This window comes from Triticum aestivum, chromosome 2A (assembly GCF_018294505.1).
Source record: "Triticum aestivum cultivar Chinese Spring chromosome 2A, IWGSC CS RefSeq v2.1, whole genome shotgun sequence".
Classification (NCBI taxonomy): Eukaryota; Viridiplantae; Streptophyta; class Magnoliopsida; order Poales; family Poaceae; genus Triticum; species Triticum aestivum.
The window spans coordinates 601,225,272-601,244,855 of NC_057797.1; the positions used below are offsets into that span (position 1 = coordinate 601,225,272).

The following is a 19,584-nucleotide window of genomic DNA, read 5'->3' on the forward strand; positions in this document are numbered from 1 at the left end:
AAGTTTTCAATAATGAAAACAACAACTACTTACCATATGTATACCACAAATCTGCCAATTTTACCGCAAAATGGACCTAATCAAGTAGTTGCAAACTGTGCGGTTCCTCGAAGGCTAGAATGATTAGAAAACGCGAAAATTCCCGCAATGTTTAGAAATCAAAGTGAATCTCAAGGCGAAACTAAGTTGCAAAAGTAGCTACTTCTCTATTTATTCAACGAAATTTGCATGGCCTGCAGCAAACTATTGGCGAATAAGGAACAAAACCAAAGTGGATCTTGTTGGTGTAAAACAAAAACATAAATATAGAGATATGTACACATGCTAATGAGACACATATGTTCATTTTCTTCATACCTGATTCATGTATAATCTAATACCATGGTGTATTAACCTGACATGTCATCATACATAATGAGATATATACACCATTGATCGTTGCATCCGATTTTGTAATGCGTTGCACCAATCTTGTAATGACGATATTATACACATACTCCTACATATTAAATATTACTAGAAGTATGTGCATCCGCAAAAAATAATAATATTAGAAGTATGTTCTACTACATACTTGAAAATAGTACAAATGAAATACCCGTCCAAAGTCACATGTCCTGGGTGTCCATTACAGCCTGCGAGTGGCGAGATAACATCGCACTCCAGCAGGACCCCGGGCACCGCATCCGTAAATCCTCCAGCCTCCCCTGCCCAAAATCGTAACTATCCACCACCGTCACGCCGCAGGGTGTACCGACATGCGGGCCCCGAGACCCCGACTCCAGCCCGACCTCCCTGGCGAAAGTACGAGACTACCCCGCGGTGGCAGCAGAAACAACGAGGATTTGCCCCACAGCCCTAATGCTCCCGGGATAAAACCCCACCTCCTCCCGTCACCGCGCCTCCACTAAGAGAGAGGTCGCAGACGGAACCCAACCCTCCCCTCCCCCCCAAAGAAGAAGAAAAAAGCTCGGATTCCTCCGCGATTTCCTCCTCGGCCGCCCGCCGATTCCCTGTCGATCGAGCTGTCGCGGTGCCTTGGTCGGATTCGGGACCCTCAGCCATGACGACAGACCAGCCAGTGATCAGCCTGCGCCCCGGCGGCGGCGGCGGCGGCGGCGGGCCCCGCGGCGGCCGCCTCTTCGCCCCCGCCTTCGCGGTCGCCGCCTCCGGCTCCGGCGACTTCCTCCGCCCGCACGGCGGCGGCGCCTCCGGCGTCTCCAGGGTGAGAGCTCCCGGCGCCCGATCTGGGGGGAGGGTGTTACTGTTCGATGCGGGTTCGATTGGTTTGCGGATGGGCGTGGGGAGGAGATCCAGCGGGGAAATATCGGATCTTGGCTCTAGGCCCTGCGCTAGCCTGGATGGAGCGTTTATTGTCCGAGGACGCTGCCTAATTAATCGATATGCGGGGATTTATTAGTCAGTACGCTGCTGAACGAGGTTTTAGGCTGCGATAATGCGCAAGAAGGATGCGTTTAGGTGCGTGGGGAACTGGGGATTGACGTTGGCTGCTTCTGCAGGCAACAATTTAGATTTCAGAGTATTCACTTCTGGTGCGAAGGGGTGAGGGCTATGCTCTCGGGTAGGTTTCAGCTGTCATGGCTGAGCTTTTATGTAGGATGAGGTGGGCTGTTGGCATAACCAGTGACCTCAATCAGATTCCTGGGTTTATCGCTACTTGCGCATATACCATGTTGATACTCAACACAATACTTACATGCCTAGCCAGACCAAATAAGCTGTTATACATTGGTAGAGTTTGGGTATATTCTGATTTAATTTATAGGCCTATTTTCGCTAAGATGACATGGATGCTACTCTGGTGCAGATTGGTGACTTGCATTCTGAGTCACGTGAGCGTGTTCGTTATTCGAGAGATCAACTTCTTGACCTGCGCAAGGTACATCTCTGACACTTCACACAAAGTCAGTTTTTTCATAGAATTTATGTTGTAAATATCTTCCTTCAATATGCTATTGTTAGTATACCTTGTTATCTGGCTTTGCTGAAAGATGCCAGTAGTGTGTGGTTCGACAGGTTTGAGATGTATCGGAGAGAACTATCAAGTTTGAGTAATCCTGGATACTTTCGGCCAAGCCATGAATAGCGCATAGGCTGTGAAGTACCCCCACCCACCTGCCCACCCACTTAGGGCCAGTTCTTTTGTGCGGCTTAAAAAATAAGCTGCCCCTCCCCAGCTTAAAAGTTAAGCTGCCCTCTAAATTTGTTGAGGCTTCTTAACTATTTATGCTAGGACTAGTTTAGAAACCCCAACGAATGAGAAACGGCTTATAGGAGAAGCTGGATAGGTAGAGGCTTATTTTATAAGCTGCCAAAAGAACTGTCCCTTAGTTCACTGATGTATGCTGTTGCCGTATGTGTACAGTCAAACTTAACCAATAATGAATTGTGTAGATTGTCAGTAGAAGACTCCTGTTTTGTATGTTTGAATGTGTGTGCTGGTATATTAGTGGAAATAGGCTGTCACTGCGAAAGTTATATGTAGAAAGGCAGTGCTATTTTGTAAGTAACATCATGAGCTTGGGGAGCATGGTTCAAGGATGGAAGTAAATTCTAGAGGCATCCCATGAAACAGGTGTGGAAGTGCACCTGTTGTTGTCAATTTGAGGAGGCAGAATACTCTGTAGCGTGCGTAACTTCTCCCTGATTAGTAGCAGTTTGATTAGTCATGTTTTATTTTGAGCCTGTGGGAAAAAAGGCTGAATTGGAAGCCAAGTTTCAAACCTATTAGGATGGTTCTCCTTTATAAGGGTGGAAACTGATAAGCAACATGCCAGCTAGAATGTGTTAAAAATAGTTCTAGATAGAGATGGGCTATCTTTCTTTGTGGACATAATTGTGCTTTCATCTTTGGTCCAGCGAACTTCAATAACTATGTGTTAGTTCTAATAGCATGCACTGATATAATATCCTTGCAGATTACTGATGTGACCGAGCAAATCTTGAGGCTTCAGCAGGAAATTGAAGCAGAGCTTCATGGTGACGATCAGAGCTGGGTTCGCAACGATTCAAATGTGAGCTCTTCATTTCCATGTGCATTGTATGTAGTTTACCTATTTTTACAATCTGTACTATAATGTTTTGCATTCTTATCAAATGATCTTCATGCTACCATATCACTAAATTTATCACAGTTCTATGCTAATTTGCACATGTGGAAGATGGAACCCTTATTGTAGTCCTTTTTGTTATGCAGGTGCAATTGCAGACACAGACACAGACACAAGTACAAGCTCAAAACCGGTTTACTGAGACAGATAATCGTGACTGGCGTGCACGCACAGAGAAACCTCCAGCACCGGCAGTTCCAGAAGAGAAGTCTTGGGACAACATTCGTGAGGTTAAAGAACAGTACAATGCAAGTGGCAGGCAGCAAGAGCAGTTTAACAGGCAAGATCAATCGAGCTCCCAGAAAGCTCAGGTACCTTCAAGACGAGCATCAGTCGTTTACTCTTTTGCTCCCTTTGACCTTTTTGTAGTAAATTTTGAATTGCTGGTTGCTTCCTTTTTGGATTGAATGCTGATTTGCATTGACTAATCAATGTTGATGTGACGTGACTCCATTCATCACATCTCAGTACAGTTGCTTGGTTTTACTGATCTGTCATACAGACAATGTTGGGATTGTTGATACAACTCAACAGTGTAGTCTGATCATGGTTCTGTTGTGCTATTATATAATTTGCTTAATTAAATATCATTCTATGCAACTATGAACATACTCCCTTTTCTAGCAACCTAGTATTCAGTAGGAAACTACATGCAGAAGTTGTGTGTTTGCATAGAAGTAAACAAGTACTCCCTCCGTCCCATAATATATTCTGTGGTGATTGATTTCATGTGTTGTTATGCTTTGTTCTATTTTTCATTACTTATTTTTCCCTACCAAGGTAGTGTTTGGCCGTATGTATATCCCTCCTTATTTTGTTCTCCAAATGTCAGGTTGGCCCACCTCCTGCTCTTATCAAGGCTGATGTACCTTGGTCAGCCCGAAGAGGCAATCTCTCGGAGAAAGACAGAGTCCTGAAAACAGTGAAAGGGTAATATTATGTTTTTCTTCTTGTTCCTGTTGACGTGGCAATTTTCATTCCTTGTTTACTAAGCATATATATTACCTAGTTTGTATTTGTCGTCTGCATGCTGTTTATCTGCTCTTGCTTGTGCAGTATACTAAACAAACTGACGCCAGAGAAATTTGATCTACTCAAGGGCCAACTGCTAGATTCTGGAATTACTACTGCTGATATTTTGAAGGTTTGATTTGTTTCTAGCTGTGTATTATAATCCCATGTCCTCTTGACTGTTCCTGGTGATTTATCCATCTTTTTCTTTTCATTCAGGATGTTATCTCTCTCATATTTGAGAAGGCTGTTTTTGAACCGACATTCTGTCCGATGTATGCCCAACTTTGTTCTGAACTCAATGACAACCTCCCGACATTCCCTTCTGAAGAACCAGGCGGTAAAGAGATTACATTCAAACGTGTGCTGTTGAACAATTGTCAGGAAGCTTTTGAAGGTGCTGACAGCCTGAGGGTTGAGATTGCAAGTTTGACTGGCCCTGACCAAGAGATGGAGAAAAGGGACAAAGAAAGGATCTTCAAACTTAGAACGCTTGGAAATATTCGTCTAATTGGTGAGCTACTCAAGCAAAAGATGGTTCCTGAGAAGATAGTTCATCACATTGTCAAGGTACACCTTGGGAAATCAACGGTACAATTATTATTCCATGAAAACGTGCCTAATCTGTTTGTTGTGTGCACTATGTAGGAGCTACTGGGGTCTGATAAAAAGGCTTGCCCTGATGAGGAACATGTCGAAGCAATTTGTCAGTTCTTCAATACGATTGGTAAACAGCTTGATGAGAACCCAAAGTCTCGCCGAATCAATGATACCTACTTCGTCCAGATTAGGGAGCTAGTAGCGAACCCTCAGTTGACCCCACGTTCCAAGTTCATGGTCCGGGATTTGATTGATCTCCGTTCTAACAACTGGGTTCCTCGCCGTGCTGAGGTAAATAAAATCAACCAAGTGCATGGACTGTGTATTCTTGCATGCAGTTGCTTTCATAGTGATTTAATGGATCGATGTTACTGCTTTGCTGTTATTATGTTGAACTATTACCTTTTATGTATAACCAGTTAACGACTGCTGCTGGGTACTGGCTCATCTCACTTTAGTAGTTTGTTGCATACTGCCAGAAGAGGCATGTCAACTTTATAGGAAAGCTGGAAGTTTTAAGATCCTAAAGGTTAACATACTAGAAGAACATACATGCATCGTGTGTACTGGCAAACCAAAAATGATCAGCATGTTGAATTGCACATTTATTGGAAATCAGTCAGATGTGCACTTTGCTTTCTACACTCAACATGCACATGCTTATAGTCAGTCAGTTAAAACCACCACATTACTTGATTATACTGTGTATAGTCTGTTCTCAAAACTAGAATGACACACTTAAGCCTTCAAACAGTTTTTCCCACTTGTATGACTTTTTTTATAGCAACTGAATCCAGCTGTATTTGTGAATCCATCCATTGTAAACTTGTGCTTGTAACTTTCAGATTAAGGCGAAGACAATCAGCGAGATCCACACAGAGGCTGAAAAGAACCTTGGATTACGTCCAGGGGCCACAGCGAACATGAGGAATGGCCGTAATGCACCAGGTGGGCCTCTTTCGCCTGGAGGTTTTTCAGTGAACCGGCCAGGAACAGGAGGTATGATGCCTGGGATGCCTGGATCTAGAAAAATGCCTGGGATGCCTGGTTTAGATAATGATAACTGGGAAGTTCAGCGTTCTAGATCAATGCCAAGAGGCGATCCGCTTCGCAACCAGGGTTCGTTGATTAATAAGGTTTCATCTATTAACAAGCCATCACCCATCAACCCCAGGCTTCTTCCTCAAGGCACTGGAGCACTGATTGGCAAGAGTGCACTCTTGGGCACCGGTGGTCCACCATCCCGCCCTTCCAGCATTACGGCTAGCCCCACTCCTTTACCAGCTCAAACTACAGCATCACCAAAACCATCAAGTGCAACTCCAGCTTCTGTACCTATTCCTGACAAAGCAGCCAGTTCTGCCAAGGTGATCCCTGCAGGGCTTGAGAAGAAGACAGCATCTCTTCTTGAGGAGTATTTTGGTATCCGTATTTTGGATGAAGCACAACAGTGTATCGAGGAGCTGCAGAGTCCTGATTACCACCCTGAGATTGTTAAAGAAGCTATCAATCTTGCTCTGGATAAAGGTGCCAGTTTTGTTGACCCTCTTGTTAAGCTTCTGGAGCATCTGTACACCAAGAAAACTTTCAAGACTGAAGATCTGGAAAATGGTTGCTTGCTATATGGGTCGCTGTTGGAAGATATTGGTATTGACCTTCCTAAAGCCCCAACGCAATTTGGTGAGGTGATTGCTCGTCTGATTCTGTCGTGTGGCCTGAGATTTGAAGCCGTGGAGGGGATTCTAAAGGCAATGGAGGACACCTTCTTCCGCAAAGCAATATTCACCTCCGTGACGAAAACCCTAGAAGCAGACCCAGCAGGCCAGGCCATATTGAGCTCACATGCTGCAGTAGTCGACGCATGCAACAGCCTCTCGATATAACAGCTCTTGGCAGCTCAACTTCTCAGGTGCTGTGTCTAGTGAAAATCAGCGTATGGTGTATTCTCTATAGCTTAGGTGTTTCACCGCAGAGGAACTGGGATGTGAGCAACAGCCAGTTTTGAGCTGTATATTTTTGCGAGGTCACATGAGTGTTGATTATTGTTTCGAGGACAGAAAGAAGCCATGGATTTTGGTCTCTCTGGCGACGGCGGCCTAACTCTTGCTGGAGCCTGGGAATGAACAAGGCTCTTTGGTTTTCAAATGGGATGTTTTTGTGTCTCCTCCAATGTTATTATTTCTTTTCAGTTCTTACACAATTTGTAACAATGTACTGTGGTTTTGGAGTATTCTGTCGGTTACAATATATCGTGTCAGCATTGTAGGAGTCGAAAACTGAATCTAAGATCATTTTGGCTTATTACCGTCATCCTCAGTTCTCGCTTATTGCTAGATGCTTTTTCTTGTGTTGGTAATTGATCATTGGATGCTCTTCAAATAGATTTTTGAATGCCCTTCTTATAGATTTTGAATCTATTCCTAAGTTCAATTGGATGCTTTTTCTTGTGAGATTTTTTTTCCGTTGGTAATCGATCATTGGAAGAGATTTTCAATTTGTTTCTAAGCTAAATGTGTGTGAGTTGTGAGATTAGTTCAGTTCATGTCTGTTTGTAAACCATTTCCAAACGTCAACCATCGTAAATAAAACTTGTTTGCTGGCCAAGTGCACACGAATTAATTCTTTTTGAATTGAACGTTACACATGAAGTTTTTACTCGCTTCCGAGTTCCGAGCATTGAGTGCAATTTGGAGATTATAAACATATACATATCTTTTAAACGCGGTAAAAATGACGCAAATCCAAAAATCTGGTAATAACAAAAAAAGTACTGTAGCTGGTAAATATCGATCTCTTCCTTTTGGGGTAGGTTGAAAGAATTTATTTCGATCGGGTTTCCCCTATGTTTTTGGAAGGATTCCATTTCTGTTCCAAAAAAGGATCTCTCACTCTCTGCATCGGGCTTCTCTCCCCTGCCCCTGCAACTTTTTGCTCGCTCACACCATCCACCGCCTCCGCCTCCGCCTCCACCCGCCGTTCCGGTAACTTTTTTTTTTTGTCTCGTCTTCGCTTCCCCCCTACCGGAGATTCCTCCTGGGCTCCGCCCACTTCGTTTTCTCTCGTTTCTCGCAGGAAAGGCGCGGCTGCTGGTCTCTCTAGGGTTCGTCGGCCCGACGCTCGCCTGCGCCGGGGTGCGGCGGGGGACCCGTGCTTCTGCTTCTGCGCCGAGAGTATGGTACGGCGATCTAACCCTACTGCCGCATTATTCCCGTTTCCTCCGTTGGTACTCTGCCTCGCGTCGCGGCTCGCTGGCTGTTGTGGGGAATTTTGTTCTCCATTTCCTCCTGCCTTTGGGGGGTTAATTAATTTCTCTGGCTAGAAGAACTCGTGGTGGTTTTGCCATCGGGCAAAGTCCAGATGGCGTGTTTATGCTTCTTTTTCATCAGCGCTGCTTACTCTTTCCAAGGTCGCTGCAAATTGAGATGTGAAATTGATTGATCCTGGAAGTATAACTGCCTTTGGGGAACATGTGGAGGTTAACCGGTGATGTGGTATTGGCTTAATGGGCACCGGTGATGTGGTATTGGCTTAATGGGCACCGGTGATGTGGTATTGGCTTAATGGGCACCGGTGATGTGGTATTGGCTTAATGGGCATTGGTGTTCCTTCTGTGGACCCCTGTTTGGCGCTCATCGATCCCGGAGCGTCTTCTGTATATATGCTCTGAGTAGCTTGGATTTGCATGTGAGATGTCAACCGCGGTTTGCTTGCTTTCCTAGGAATTTTGATTCATCATTCTCATCTCTGTGTGGAGTGTATGATACCTTGTTGGATGGTTATCTAGTGTTCTCGTGTCCTGTGCCCTGGTTGAATCGGACTATCCGAGTGTGCTCGACGTGGTGCTTGGCAGCTTTTGTTCAATTCGGTTAGGAAGACCCTGGGTGGCTTTGCTGGTCGCAAGGCCCAAAGGCGCATATATGTTACTTGGAAGCAATTAACAGTGCTCTTTAGGGCTCATTCTTTCTTTCAAAGTAGTGTGTCAATGATAATCTGGAAATAACTTCTATCTGAGAACTGGTGGAAGATAAATAATAAAGTGGTACCTGCCATGATGTTCGGTCTGTAAACTCTTGTTGGTGTACATCGGTCCCCAGCTGTTCTGGGTGCCTGGACAATAATTGTGCTTATCCCGTTTCAAAACTGACTTGCTCACCAGCACTTTTTTGTGCAAAGTTTAGCACCCCAGATCTTATTTATGGCCTGTTGCACTTAGCTATGCAGAGGCCAGCTGTGAAATCTTTTGCTTTTATTGCCTTGATGATCATTTCGAGTCAACAAAATCTCCCTTCATTGAAAATAAAAGATCTTATTTGTGACATTATCACAGGCTGGAAGGCACACCATTGTTCTCGTGCAACCATCTCCAAACAAAGCGTCCAGAACTTTTATGGACTTCAGTTCACTCAACCAAGCCCTGGATGGTTAGTGTTCTCTCATGCATGCGGCTTGAAATATTAATGCAATTATGTGAATAAATTTTACTTTGCTGTCTGATTGTGCATGTGTTGTTGACTATGAGTTATCATGGGATTCTGAAGATATGCTACTGCTTTGCATATAGACAGTTCATCTATTCCTTGCTTCAGCTCTATAGAAATAGTCATCAGCCATCATCATCTAGTAGAACTTGGACTGAACGTTCAGGAATTCAATTTATAATGTTGTTTACTGTCACCAGTAACCTTCGTGGTTGGCATTTTACAGTGTGCACTGTGCCAAATGTTTCAGAAAACTGAAGTGATATCTGTCTAATGTTTAGGCGAGACAGACCATTAGTATGCTTAAATGTTTAATGAAACAAGATCTCATTGTTCAAAATGTTCAATAACAGTTGAAATGACCATTGATGTATGCAAATTATCACATGGTTTGGGAGTCACATAACAACAAATCACAGGATTTTGCTGGTCCTTTTAGATATATGTACAAATTGTGCACCTGCATTTTTCATCAGTGTCTTGGGAAGCAGCAAAACGTCCCCCACTGTGCCCATTGTCAGGAGCGCACACATGATCCAAAACCTCATCCATCGTGTCCCTGCTCAGATTCTGCATAGGTCACCATGCCGCTGTGAGGAAGAAGAGAAGCGCTGCTCTGACCGTTGTTGGTATACAAGGAAAATAAATCATGCGAGGGAGGAAAGAGAACGTGTACTGGTAGTTATTGCCCTGGCCCATGATAGATGCAGGCCATTGTGGGGTTGTGTACCTATTCGGCTATTCGTGCATGCAGTGACCTGGATGGCATATTTTTTTAGACGAAAGGCATCTCAATTATGATGCCCGGTCTATAGAACACCAAAGGTTCAAAAATCTTACAATCCAACAAAAAGGTAAAGGGCTGGGGTTACCAGCTTACAGAAACAAACACACTAGCAGAGGCACTAGAACAGGGCCTGAAAACCCAAGAACCAACAGGGCAGGAAACAAAAACCACTTCAGATCACATCTATCATGCGCCGCTTGGGTCCTGGTGAGGTGTCGATTCCTGCTTCAGCCTGGTAATCTGTGCCTGAATACACAATCTTGTCTTCTTGATCTCCTCCTGTGTCCTCAGTTCCTCCCCTTCCACAGAGGCATCCACTTCTGCAGGTGAATCATCGAAGCAAACAAGTAGTCAGAAGGATGAATATTAGACTTCTTCTCAAAGATCATCTTATTTCTCATTTTCCAGAGCGCCCAAAATTGGACAGAAAGAACTATCCAGATAATCCTAAAACTATCCCCTCCCCCTCAGTGAAGCTAATAAACTCTCCTCTATTACTAGGCCACCACCAGTTAAACATCTCATTCAAACAACTCCACACAAACCTAGCAGTAATGCACTGGAAAAACATGTGGTCCGCGTCCGCAGGTGCTCCGCAAAGTCCACACATCCCATTTCCTGGGCATCTCCTTTTTTGCAATTGGATCCTCGAAGGAAGTTTATCCAACAAGAGTTTCCACACGAGATTCTCATAGGAAGTTTAACTTCTCCAGAACTCCTTTTCAAATTAATGTACCCCTTTTCCTGCAGGATAAGCTTTTTGTGCATAGAACTAGTTGAATAAGTTCCAGATTTGTGCAAATTAATGTACCCCTTTTCATAGGAAGTTTAACTCCCCTAAAACTCCTTTTTGTGTAAGACGCCAGGAGCTAACCTCATCCTCTCCTCTGAAATCAGTACCAGCAATCTCAGCTAACAAAGTAAGCCACAGATTTGACTTCACCTCATCCAAGTTCGTCCTAAAGGGGACAAACCATTCCCCTGAGGCTCGAGCTTCAGAACCCTGAGATCTGGGTCACATCATTTGCTGAAAAGAGCTGGAAAGCGTTTGCAGTAGGGATCATTTCCTAACCACAGATCATTCCGAATGGAAGTTCTCTCCCCATTTCTCACATGATGTGTAGTTCCCATGTCTGGAAGATGTTTAACTTTGCTCACACTTCCCCAAAATTGAAAAGAGTTATTACTAGCAGCCCCACAATTAACAACATTTCAGATATTTAGCATTGATAAGAGGCATCCATAAAGGGCTCACCTCTTGCTGAATTTTCCAAACCACTTCAAACTCAAAGCTACATTCATGATCTTGGTGTTAAGAATCCCCAAGCCCACAGATTCTTTTGGAGTACAAACTTTCCCAATCAACCATATGGTGTTTGAAGATCTTCCCAGGCCCCTGCCAGAAAAATCTGGACTGTCCATCTTACCATGCACCCCATCCTGTAAGGCTGTAACAAATATAAGCCCATCAAGAACATTGGAGAAGCTGATAAGCAAGAGTTGGTCAAGACAATCCCCCCCTCCCCTGAGGTAAGAAATTTCCCTTGCCAAGTATCTACCATATGAGCCATTCTATCAACCATCCCTTGCAGATCAGCAACAAATAGTAATGGTCAGAAATAGTAATTCCCAGATAAGTCATGGGCGAGGAACCCAGAGCACAGTTAATCAAGTTTGCTACCCTCCACTGTTCCTAGATATGACGTTCCAACACAAAAACTTTACTGTTATGGTAATCTATCTTCATCCCTGACATCCCCTCAAAACTGTACAGGAGAAACTTAATAGGAGTATTGATTATGTCAAGATCAGTCTTCAGAAACAGCAACGACTTGTCATCAGCATACTGTAAATGAGAGACCCCCCCGCCCCCCAGGTATAAGATGGTCAACAAGCCAATGGATGTGGCCAGCTTAGCAGCATTGAGCATAGTGGAGAGACTATCTACCACAAAATTGAAAAGAATAGGTGACAAGGGGTCTCTCTGTTCCATTACAAAAAAAAGATTCCTTGCTCCTCATCTACTATATCTAAATAGCTAGCCCCCATTACTAGGAATTCTCTTGCTTCTCCTTCAGCCACATCACCTAAATTGATTTAGCCGTTGGATATACTCGATCAGACTACAATAGCCATTGGATCTACCCATTAAGATCCACCAACGCATGCATGCAGAGCATGTAGTAAATGATGCCTAAGGAGTGTTTTAATCAATAAAAAAACTGATGCATGCATGCAACTCATACTCGGGTGCTAGCACTATGAAAGAAAGTGACGCATGCATGCATATTTGTTTTGTTTTCGTCCAATTCTGCACTTATACATAGAGATGTACATTTATTTATTTAAAAATATTGATAAACATATTATCTTGCTATAAGAGAAATTGTAAAGACACTAGCTAGGTTGATTAGTTCAGCCTAATTTTATTTCATACAAACTCCCGGAGCAACGCCCGGGGCATTCTTCTAGTTAATGTTAATAGCTGTTTTACCGCCCATCTTAGTGATAACATTCGGAAGTGTGATAGGCCTAGATTGCTTGGAATTTTAGGAATTAAAGTAAGCACCCCAAACTTTATCCTGTGAACCTGTAAGAGTCCCCCTATGCAGATCATGAAAAATGTGCATCACCAGAGGTTTCAAGTTCCCCTAATTTTTTCCAAAAAACAGGATAGAGAACCCATCAGGGCTGGGTGCAGAATTGATGTTCATCAGCTTAATTGCAAACTCCACTTCATCTTCAGTAAAAGGTGTACACAGTTCTAGATTTTCTGATTCAGAGACTCTCATATTTTTCCCCATGCTTCGGCAGCCAACGACATGCCACCTCTAGGTTCAGCCCCAAACTGCCTCTTGTAGAAGTCATAGATATGGTCAGGGAGCTCCTGTTTAGCACTAATCACCTTTTCCCCATCAATGAATTAAAGAAAAGATAGAACACTTTCTTCTCCCAGTAAGCTGTCTTACAGTCACCCTGAACAATTCATTTCTCTCTCCCTCTTTGCTGCCAATAAGCTTCTTCTGCTTTATAAATACCGATCAACTCCTGTTCCAAGCTGCCATTCCCCAGCAGAGTGTCCAGAACTATCAAGAACACCGTCTTTCCTAACTTTTACTTCTCTCCCAAAATTAGGTCCCCAATCCCTCAGAAATTTTCTAAGCTCAATAGAACAGAAGTTCCAGTCATCCAACGCATTCCACCTCCTATGTTGCCGATTTAAGAATTCTCCCCATTTATAAATAACCCAATCTTTAAAACCCTCTAGTAGCCATTGTTTTTCAAAGAACCTTTTGTGACCATTGTGACCATCTAACTCAGAATATAGAGGTAAAGGGAACCAATTCTGGTCACAACTTGCAAGTTACAAAGGGTGAACATGGCTCCTAATCACAAGATATCAGCACTCTATCCAACACACATCTAACATAATCTAATTGCTCGTTAGTCCAAGTAAATCTAGCTTTTTCCCCTAGATAACTATCAGATTCAAATTAGCACTACAAAAATTAAACAGATCAATTAATCTCTGATTGATACCCCCTCACCCCAATAATAATGGGCACATTGGAACCTCTGATTTATTTTCAAGCCCCTCTACAACCTGATCACTAGGGCCATACACCAGAATTAGCTCCCATTTTCTTCAGGCCCTGTTTGGATTACCGTTTTCTTTTAAATACACCTGTAAAACATACACGTCTCCACTGACCGGTTTTGTTTCCAGCCGGAAAACACTTGTGTCCGGTAAGATACACTTATAAATTTAGTACCTCCATATTAAATTACACCGATACCAAGCGCGGCCTCAGGGCATCCCTTTGGAACGGTAACATGCTAAGGAAATATCTCCCCTTTGAAATGTTACCTACTTCAAAAAGATCATCATTAACTCCAGCTAGGATCCTCCCCGGATCACCCATGAGCTAAGCACCACACAAACTGGTGGGTTCCCTGGAATACAGTAGGTACAGCAAAACCGTATCTGCACTGCAACTGCACTTATTTGCGTTCATTTCTTTAGCTACCGTCATTGTAGATCTTCATATGGACAACCAGATGCTTTTCTTTGATTGAAGCAAGTCCTGTGTATTTGCGTTCATTTCTTCAGCTACTGTCTTTGTAGAGCATAATATGGTTAACAGGTTGTTTTTCTAAACGACAGGTATCTGTGCCCGTTATGAAAAGAAAATCATGGATATCAACCCGATGGCCAGGAACTTCACTTATGACATCACAGACCTGTACAATTTCATCGATGGCCTAGCGGACATCAGTGCCCTAGTGTGAGTACAATTTCGCATTAACTTTCAAAGCGCTGAATCACAAAAGCAAAACAACTAACCATGCTGTGGTCTGCCCCTGCAGGTATGATCATCAACTTCAAGCTTTTCTGCCGTACGACAGGCAGTGGATAAAACAGAAGATGTTCCAGCACCTCAAGAACCAGGCACGGCAGTAGCCAGCCGCTGGTTCTGATTAACAAAAGCAAGTGTACAAGGTGGTATATCTGTGTTGTCTGTAGTTTCGGGTTGGTGTGAGAGATCTAGGGTTCATGTGCTAATTGTGTAAGAGAGAAGATGATCGATTTGCTTGGCTATTTGCCATTTCTGATGCGACACTGTAGTATAAATGGAAGGCTTCTGCCTGTGTGTGTCTGACCATGAGTGGATGAACGATTAGTATGATAATAAATCGATCACTTTGTCTTCAAATTTGGCAACACTTGCCCTCATTCGAATTTCAGTTATTCAGTGAGCTTGGGAAATGAACTTATGTATCAAGATAGAAACTCTTATGCAAAGTCAATTCTTCCACATAACATACGCTAGATCTGTACTTCGTCTTTTTACCGTCAACTCTGCCATCCAAAAAATGAGGTAAAGAGAAGACGGCTTTCACCAACAAATTCTGCCAGTGCCTGTGATATACAGGGTTGGTAGATGCACAGGCCCTGGGGAGGGGTGAGTGTAGAATATGCAGAGCACCACATGTACTGAAATACTAGCACTTCACACCTACAAAGGACAACATTCTCAAAACGCCAAACTTTCAACCATAACCTTGGTGAAAGTTACAGGAAAAGAATATGGTAATCAGGGATGATTACCATATTTGTTGATAGAGAAGGAGATGAAATTACTGTTTTAACTCAACTGAAGAGAGCAGGAAAGAAACAATGGATAGGGAAAAAAGAACTGCTCAACACAATAATTGAATGGACTGATATTTGTATTATTCTATCTTGTTTTACATTAAGAAAAGAAAGAAGAAGAATCTCGCAAAAAAGAAAGAAAGAAGAAAATGTATGCTTCACTTGCTACTCAGCTGCTTTTACCTATACAAAATACAGATAAACAGGCGGTAAGAAATTGTGTACATTCCTAGCAACAGCTACTGAAGCGTATAATCAGATGGTCGGGGCCTAAATGAATCATGAATCAACCCTCTTACGAAAAAGATGATCACCCAACTGTTCTGTTCGTGTTCATCAGTGGGATCAACTCTACATCCCCTCCTACATCATCAGTCACTTTGATTCTCTCATCTTGAACATCCTCAACGGGAGGATGACAACCTGAATCGTCCGCAACAAGGACGGAAAACTCAACACTGCCTGATCCATCCTTGACAGGTTCTGTAGATTCGTCATCATGGAGCATCTCCGCAGGAAGGAGTGTCGAGTTCTGGTCGCTTTGAGGAACAAGAAACAGTAGCATCAGCGGAAGCAGCCTCGAGATGTTTCTGATCAATACAACTGCCCAAAGGTTAGTGAACTCCGATCGAGTCACATTCAGCGTGTGCAGCAGCAGGCCACCCCACCAGGCAGACATAAGCAGCCCCACATTTTGTATAGACATGAGCAGCGCATAAAAGGTTCCTTTGATGCCCGGAGGGCAAAGCTTGGAGCAAAGCACTAGAACCGGCATCCACTGGAGTTTGCCTATCATCACAGAAACGCCGCAGTCGATCACAGCGAAAACGTAGTCTGGTATGCCGATTTTCGTGTTTAGTCGGGTCACTAGCGCTAGGTCAAGCATTCCTGTCAGGCTTGACAGCACCTGACCCCATAAAAGCATGCTGCGGAAATTGTAGTCCTTCAGAGCACTTTGGTATAGCACAACTCCGAGTAGTGAACCCACTGCACCGACTGCATAGATCACACCGATAAATTCCTGTCACAATGCAAATGTTCTGTAAGTTTCTCCGGCAACAAATGAGTATCATAAATCTCGATGTAGCCTATATAGCACATCCATGCAATTTTTTATCATATATTACACGGTAAAGGGTTAGGATCTGATTGAGACTGCTATTTTGGAACATTTGAGCAGATTGGCAGAGGCCATCTTCAGAAGCTTATTAGTCGAATTTGAATGTACATTGCTTTAGCAATATTAAGGTAGTGCACAAATACCATGTTCATCTACTTATGGAAGCTGCATAAATAAATTATGTTGCATCAAAGTGGCATCTAGCTGTCTTCCAGCCAGAGAGTTCTGGCCAGATAACCAGATTGGCTTCTAACAGAAACACCACCTGCCTATAGAGATTTAACCATTAATAAATAAATAAATAAATTATGTTGCATCAAAGTGGCCAGGGCGCCAGGCATCTGTATGAAACACCACCTGCCTATAGAGATTTAACCATTGATGCCATGTTTTTATCTTTTAGATTCCTAGTCAGTGATGATGATATGTGCACACCTCAGAAAATCCTGGTCCAGTTAGTCGATCCGTGTACCATTAGAACATTCCTCCTTGGATGTCCAGGCTTAGATTGAGCGAAACATATATGTACAAACATGGGCGCCAGACTTCAGGGCACTTGAGTGTTGTCCCCATTGTCTGAATTGCTTTGTAGAACTTCTTATGAACCTGATTTAGCAAAGGCCTTAAATGTCATTAGTGTGCAAAGACAACCCAACAAAAAGGTTGAGTCTGCTGTCTGACCTGCTTGTAACTGAAGTTTGTCACTCGGCTCTCCTTCAGGAGAATCCCAGCTGAGAACACCAGTGCTGAGGGGATGCTCAACAAGCCAAGAGCCCCCTTCAAACATCAAGCACAAGGCATATCATTCGCCGAGAACATCGAATTCGCATGTCGCGGCATGTGAGGAACAAGGATTGATAGCATATTAGCTTAACAGGAGACCCAACAGACCTGGGCGCCCATGGAGTGGACAAGAAGGCCGCTGATGGAGTACCCAATCAATGAGCCAAATGAGGAGCAAAACCCACACAAGCTCTGCATGTCGGCCGCCAGCGCGGGTGTGTTATGCTGTTCTGCGCAACCAGGGCGTCCAGCGTCACGTCAGCTATCGCCGCGCCTGCGCTCTGCGCCGTCAGGGCTAGGACCGCCGGTATGAGCCCCAAATTGCTTTGCAGGGAGATCATAAGCATAGACGTGGCGCCAATCACGCCTGCATTAACATCAGAGAACTGAGCATCAGGATACCAACCATGAAAATGATGTCGAGTCTGCCTATTTGTGTGTGTGTGTGTGTGTGTCAGTGTGTGTGTGTGTGTGTGTGTGTGTGTGTGATGGAATCAAGAAGTGATCCCCAAATATTTTTCACCTGCAAGAAGGAAGTAGGGGCGGCGGCGGTACCCGGCGACGGGCACGACGTCGGTGAGCAGGCCCCAGATGGGCTTGACGACCCACGGCGAGTCGACGATGCCCTGGTAGAACTGCGCCGCGGACGGCTGGAGGCGCAGCACGTCCTTGCTGTAGTACGCGGCGGCGACCACCCCGACGGCGTTGCCCACGCCCTGGCAGGCCCCGTAGACGGCGAAGACGGCGAGCACGAAGCTCCAGTGCAGCTCGCGGGAGAGCCGCCGCAGCCAGCGGAAGGGGGAGGCGACGCCGCATTCGGCGCTGCCGTCGCGGGGACCACCGTCGGCGCCGGCGCCGCCAGCTTCTTGGAGTGGCCCGCCCTCCTTGGCCTCGGGATCCATCATAGGAACAGCAGCCCTCGAGGGGCAATTTCTTCTGAGGCTTCTTGGGGATCTGCGGCGAAGCCACCGGGAACCGCGCGGCAGGAATGAGAGCCGCGGCGACCGGGCGGTTGGCCGCCGGCAGAGGCCGACGAGCACGAGACGCATATATTTGCTTGGTGAGCAGACTGGCTAGCACAGTAGCTGAGCACGAGGCGAAGTGTTCGATGGCTTTACCCAAGTTCGCGGTGTTTGGTTTGACTTCGACAGTTCGTCGACTTGCAACTTGTTTCTACACTACGAGAAGAAACGCTCGTGTCGTCGAAAAATCAGGGCGTTCTGCAGACACAGACGCCGGAGTTCATCAGTGGGAATCTCCGAGAGGAAGAGGAAGTGGAAGGGAAAGGGAAGGGCCGTGATGATTTCCTGATTTGATTTGCCGGCGGTAAGCGACGGTGATATTGAAAGGCATTCACTCGCTATCAACAGATGATCCATGAAAAAGGATCACACGTGATGTCACATTCTTGGCTATTGCTTTGCTTTGATTATTATAAAATGGGTCCACTAGAACACCCTCATGGGAGCCCCCCTACGAGGATGATGTGACGAGGGCGAGTCTTCCTCTCACGATGAAAACGGTGTCATGTACACTACACGTTGCTTAACCTTCTTATTTACGTGCCTCGAGAAAGTGAATACAGTTGTTGTAAATTCTTTCGCCATTGAACGATATGAAAGGCCCATTGCTGCAAAGAGGGGTTCGGTGCTCAGAATCATTGCAAAAGTCATATCATTTATTTTGATGTCATCACAGTCATTAAAATAAATGACATGACCATAGCAATGGGTTCAAGCATCAAACCCCTCTTTGCAAACAAAGGTTTTACATACCATCCAACTTACCGAAAGTGCCTACAATTAGTGTAAACACACCCTGAAGCCACATAAACAAGAAGGACGGGTACATATGGACCACACTATTTCAACATGAGAAGAAGACTCACCCTCATCCTCACACAAGACCTCTAGTGCGGAGACCATGGTATTCTTTGTTAAGCAACTGACAGTACCAATTAAAGCCGCCCAAGTGAGGGTGGTTTAGTAGATCCATTTTAATGAAAGCATTGGTCATGGGTTGAAGAGCATCGTCATACTCTCAGGCAACGGCTGGACCACCCTGGACAACCAGATGTCTGCAACAAATCTAAGATTATATCAATCAAAATAGCAACCACTTCTTGAAACCCAGGTTACATGAGTAACTTAGCAAGGATAGACTACAAAGTACATATAAAGATTAACAATAGATATTAGCATGGGTAACCCCATCTTTGTGACTACCTAACCAAAATTGGGCACTTTTTTTGTGGCTTTGTGCATCGGTTCTATGTAGGGCCCGGGGGCAATATATCTCTACCCCCATCTAAAAAGTAAAAACTGATGGATGTGAGAATAATGATAATAGGCAAAGCCAAGGCAGATATTCAAGTTTGTTGGTATGCTCACCTCTGTAAGTACATCTAGTGCCACTCCTAGTTGGTTTTGGAGTATTGACAACAAACTTGGTTGAGGGACTAATGTGTTTGTGAGAATTGTAGGATAAAACATGTAGTAGTCACTCATTGATTCGGTTTA

General features: G+C 44.3%; 2 protein-coding genes and 1 pseudogene across 2 annotated transcripts; 2 read left to right on the plus strand and 1 right to left on the minus strand.

Moving 5' to 3' along the window:
• The first annotated feature begins 926 nt into the window (after positions 1 to 926).
• LOC123189667 (eukaryotic translation initiation factor-like) lies at positions 927 to 7,335 on the plus strand. The gene is made up of 9 exons (NM_001426805.1): positions 927 to 1,225; positions 1,829 to 1,900; positions 2,940 to 3,035; positions 3,218 to 3,442; positions 3,964 to 4,061; positions 4,188 to 4,275; positions 4,362 to 4,712; positions 4,791 to 5,033; positions 5,588 to 7,335. The coding sequence occupies exons 1-9, from the start codon at positions 1,064 to 1,066 to the stop codon at positions 6,623 to 6,625; spliced, it is 2,373 nt and encodes a 790-aa protein (NP_001413734.1). The 5' UTR covers positions 927 to 1,063; the 3' UTR covers positions 6,626 to 7,335.
• A 28-nt stretch (positions 7,336 to 7,363) lies between these two features.
• LOC123189669 (enhancer of rudimentary homolog) lies at positions 7,364 to 14,787 on the plus strand. The gene is made up of 5 exons (NM_001426806.1): positions 7,364 to 7,723; positions 7,815 to 7,917; positions 9,070 to 9,163; positions 14,173 to 14,293; positions 14,376 to 14,787. The coding sequence occupies exons 2-5, from the start codon at positions 7,915 to 7,917 to the stop codon at positions 14,467 to 14,469; spliced, it is 312 nt and encodes a 103-aa protein (NP_001413735.1). The 5' UTR covers positions 7,364 to 7,723; positions 7,815 to 7,914; the 3' UTR covers positions 14,470 to 14,787.
• A 406-nt stretch (positions 14,788 to 15,193) lies between these two features.
• LOC123189668 (probable folate-biopterin transporter 2) lies at positions 15,194 to 18,376 on the minus strand (annotated as a pseudogene).
• Positions 18,377 to 19,584: the final 1,208 nt, after the last annotated feature.

What these genes read in the sequence shown, in the direction of transcription:
- LOC123189667 (NM_001426805.1), top strand. Translation starts at nt 1,064, where the DNA reads ATGACGACAGACCAGCCAGTGATCAGCCTGCGCCCCGGCGGCGGCGGC. An exon ending in AACTTCTTGACCTGCGCAAG is followed by an intron (nt 1,901 to 2,939) that starts GTACATCTCTGA and finishes ATATCCTTGCAG; the next exon opens with ATTACTGATGTGACCGAGCA. An exon ending in CGAGCTCCCAGAAAGCTCAG is followed by an intron (nt 3,443 to 3,963) that starts GTACCTTCAAGA and finishes TCCAAATGTCAG; the next exon opens with GTTGGCCCACCTCCTGCTCT.
- LOC123189669 (NM_001426806.1), top strand. An exon ending in ACTCAACCAAGCCCTGGATG is followed by an intron (nt 9,164 to 14,172) that starts GTTAGTGTTCTC and finishes TCTAAACGACAG; the next exon opens with GTATCTGTGCCCGTTATGAA. An exon ending in GCGGACATCAGTGCCCTAGT is followed by an intron (nt 14,294 to 14,375) that starts GTGAGTACAATT and finishes CTGCCCCTGCAG; the next exon opens with GTATGATCATCAACTTCAAG.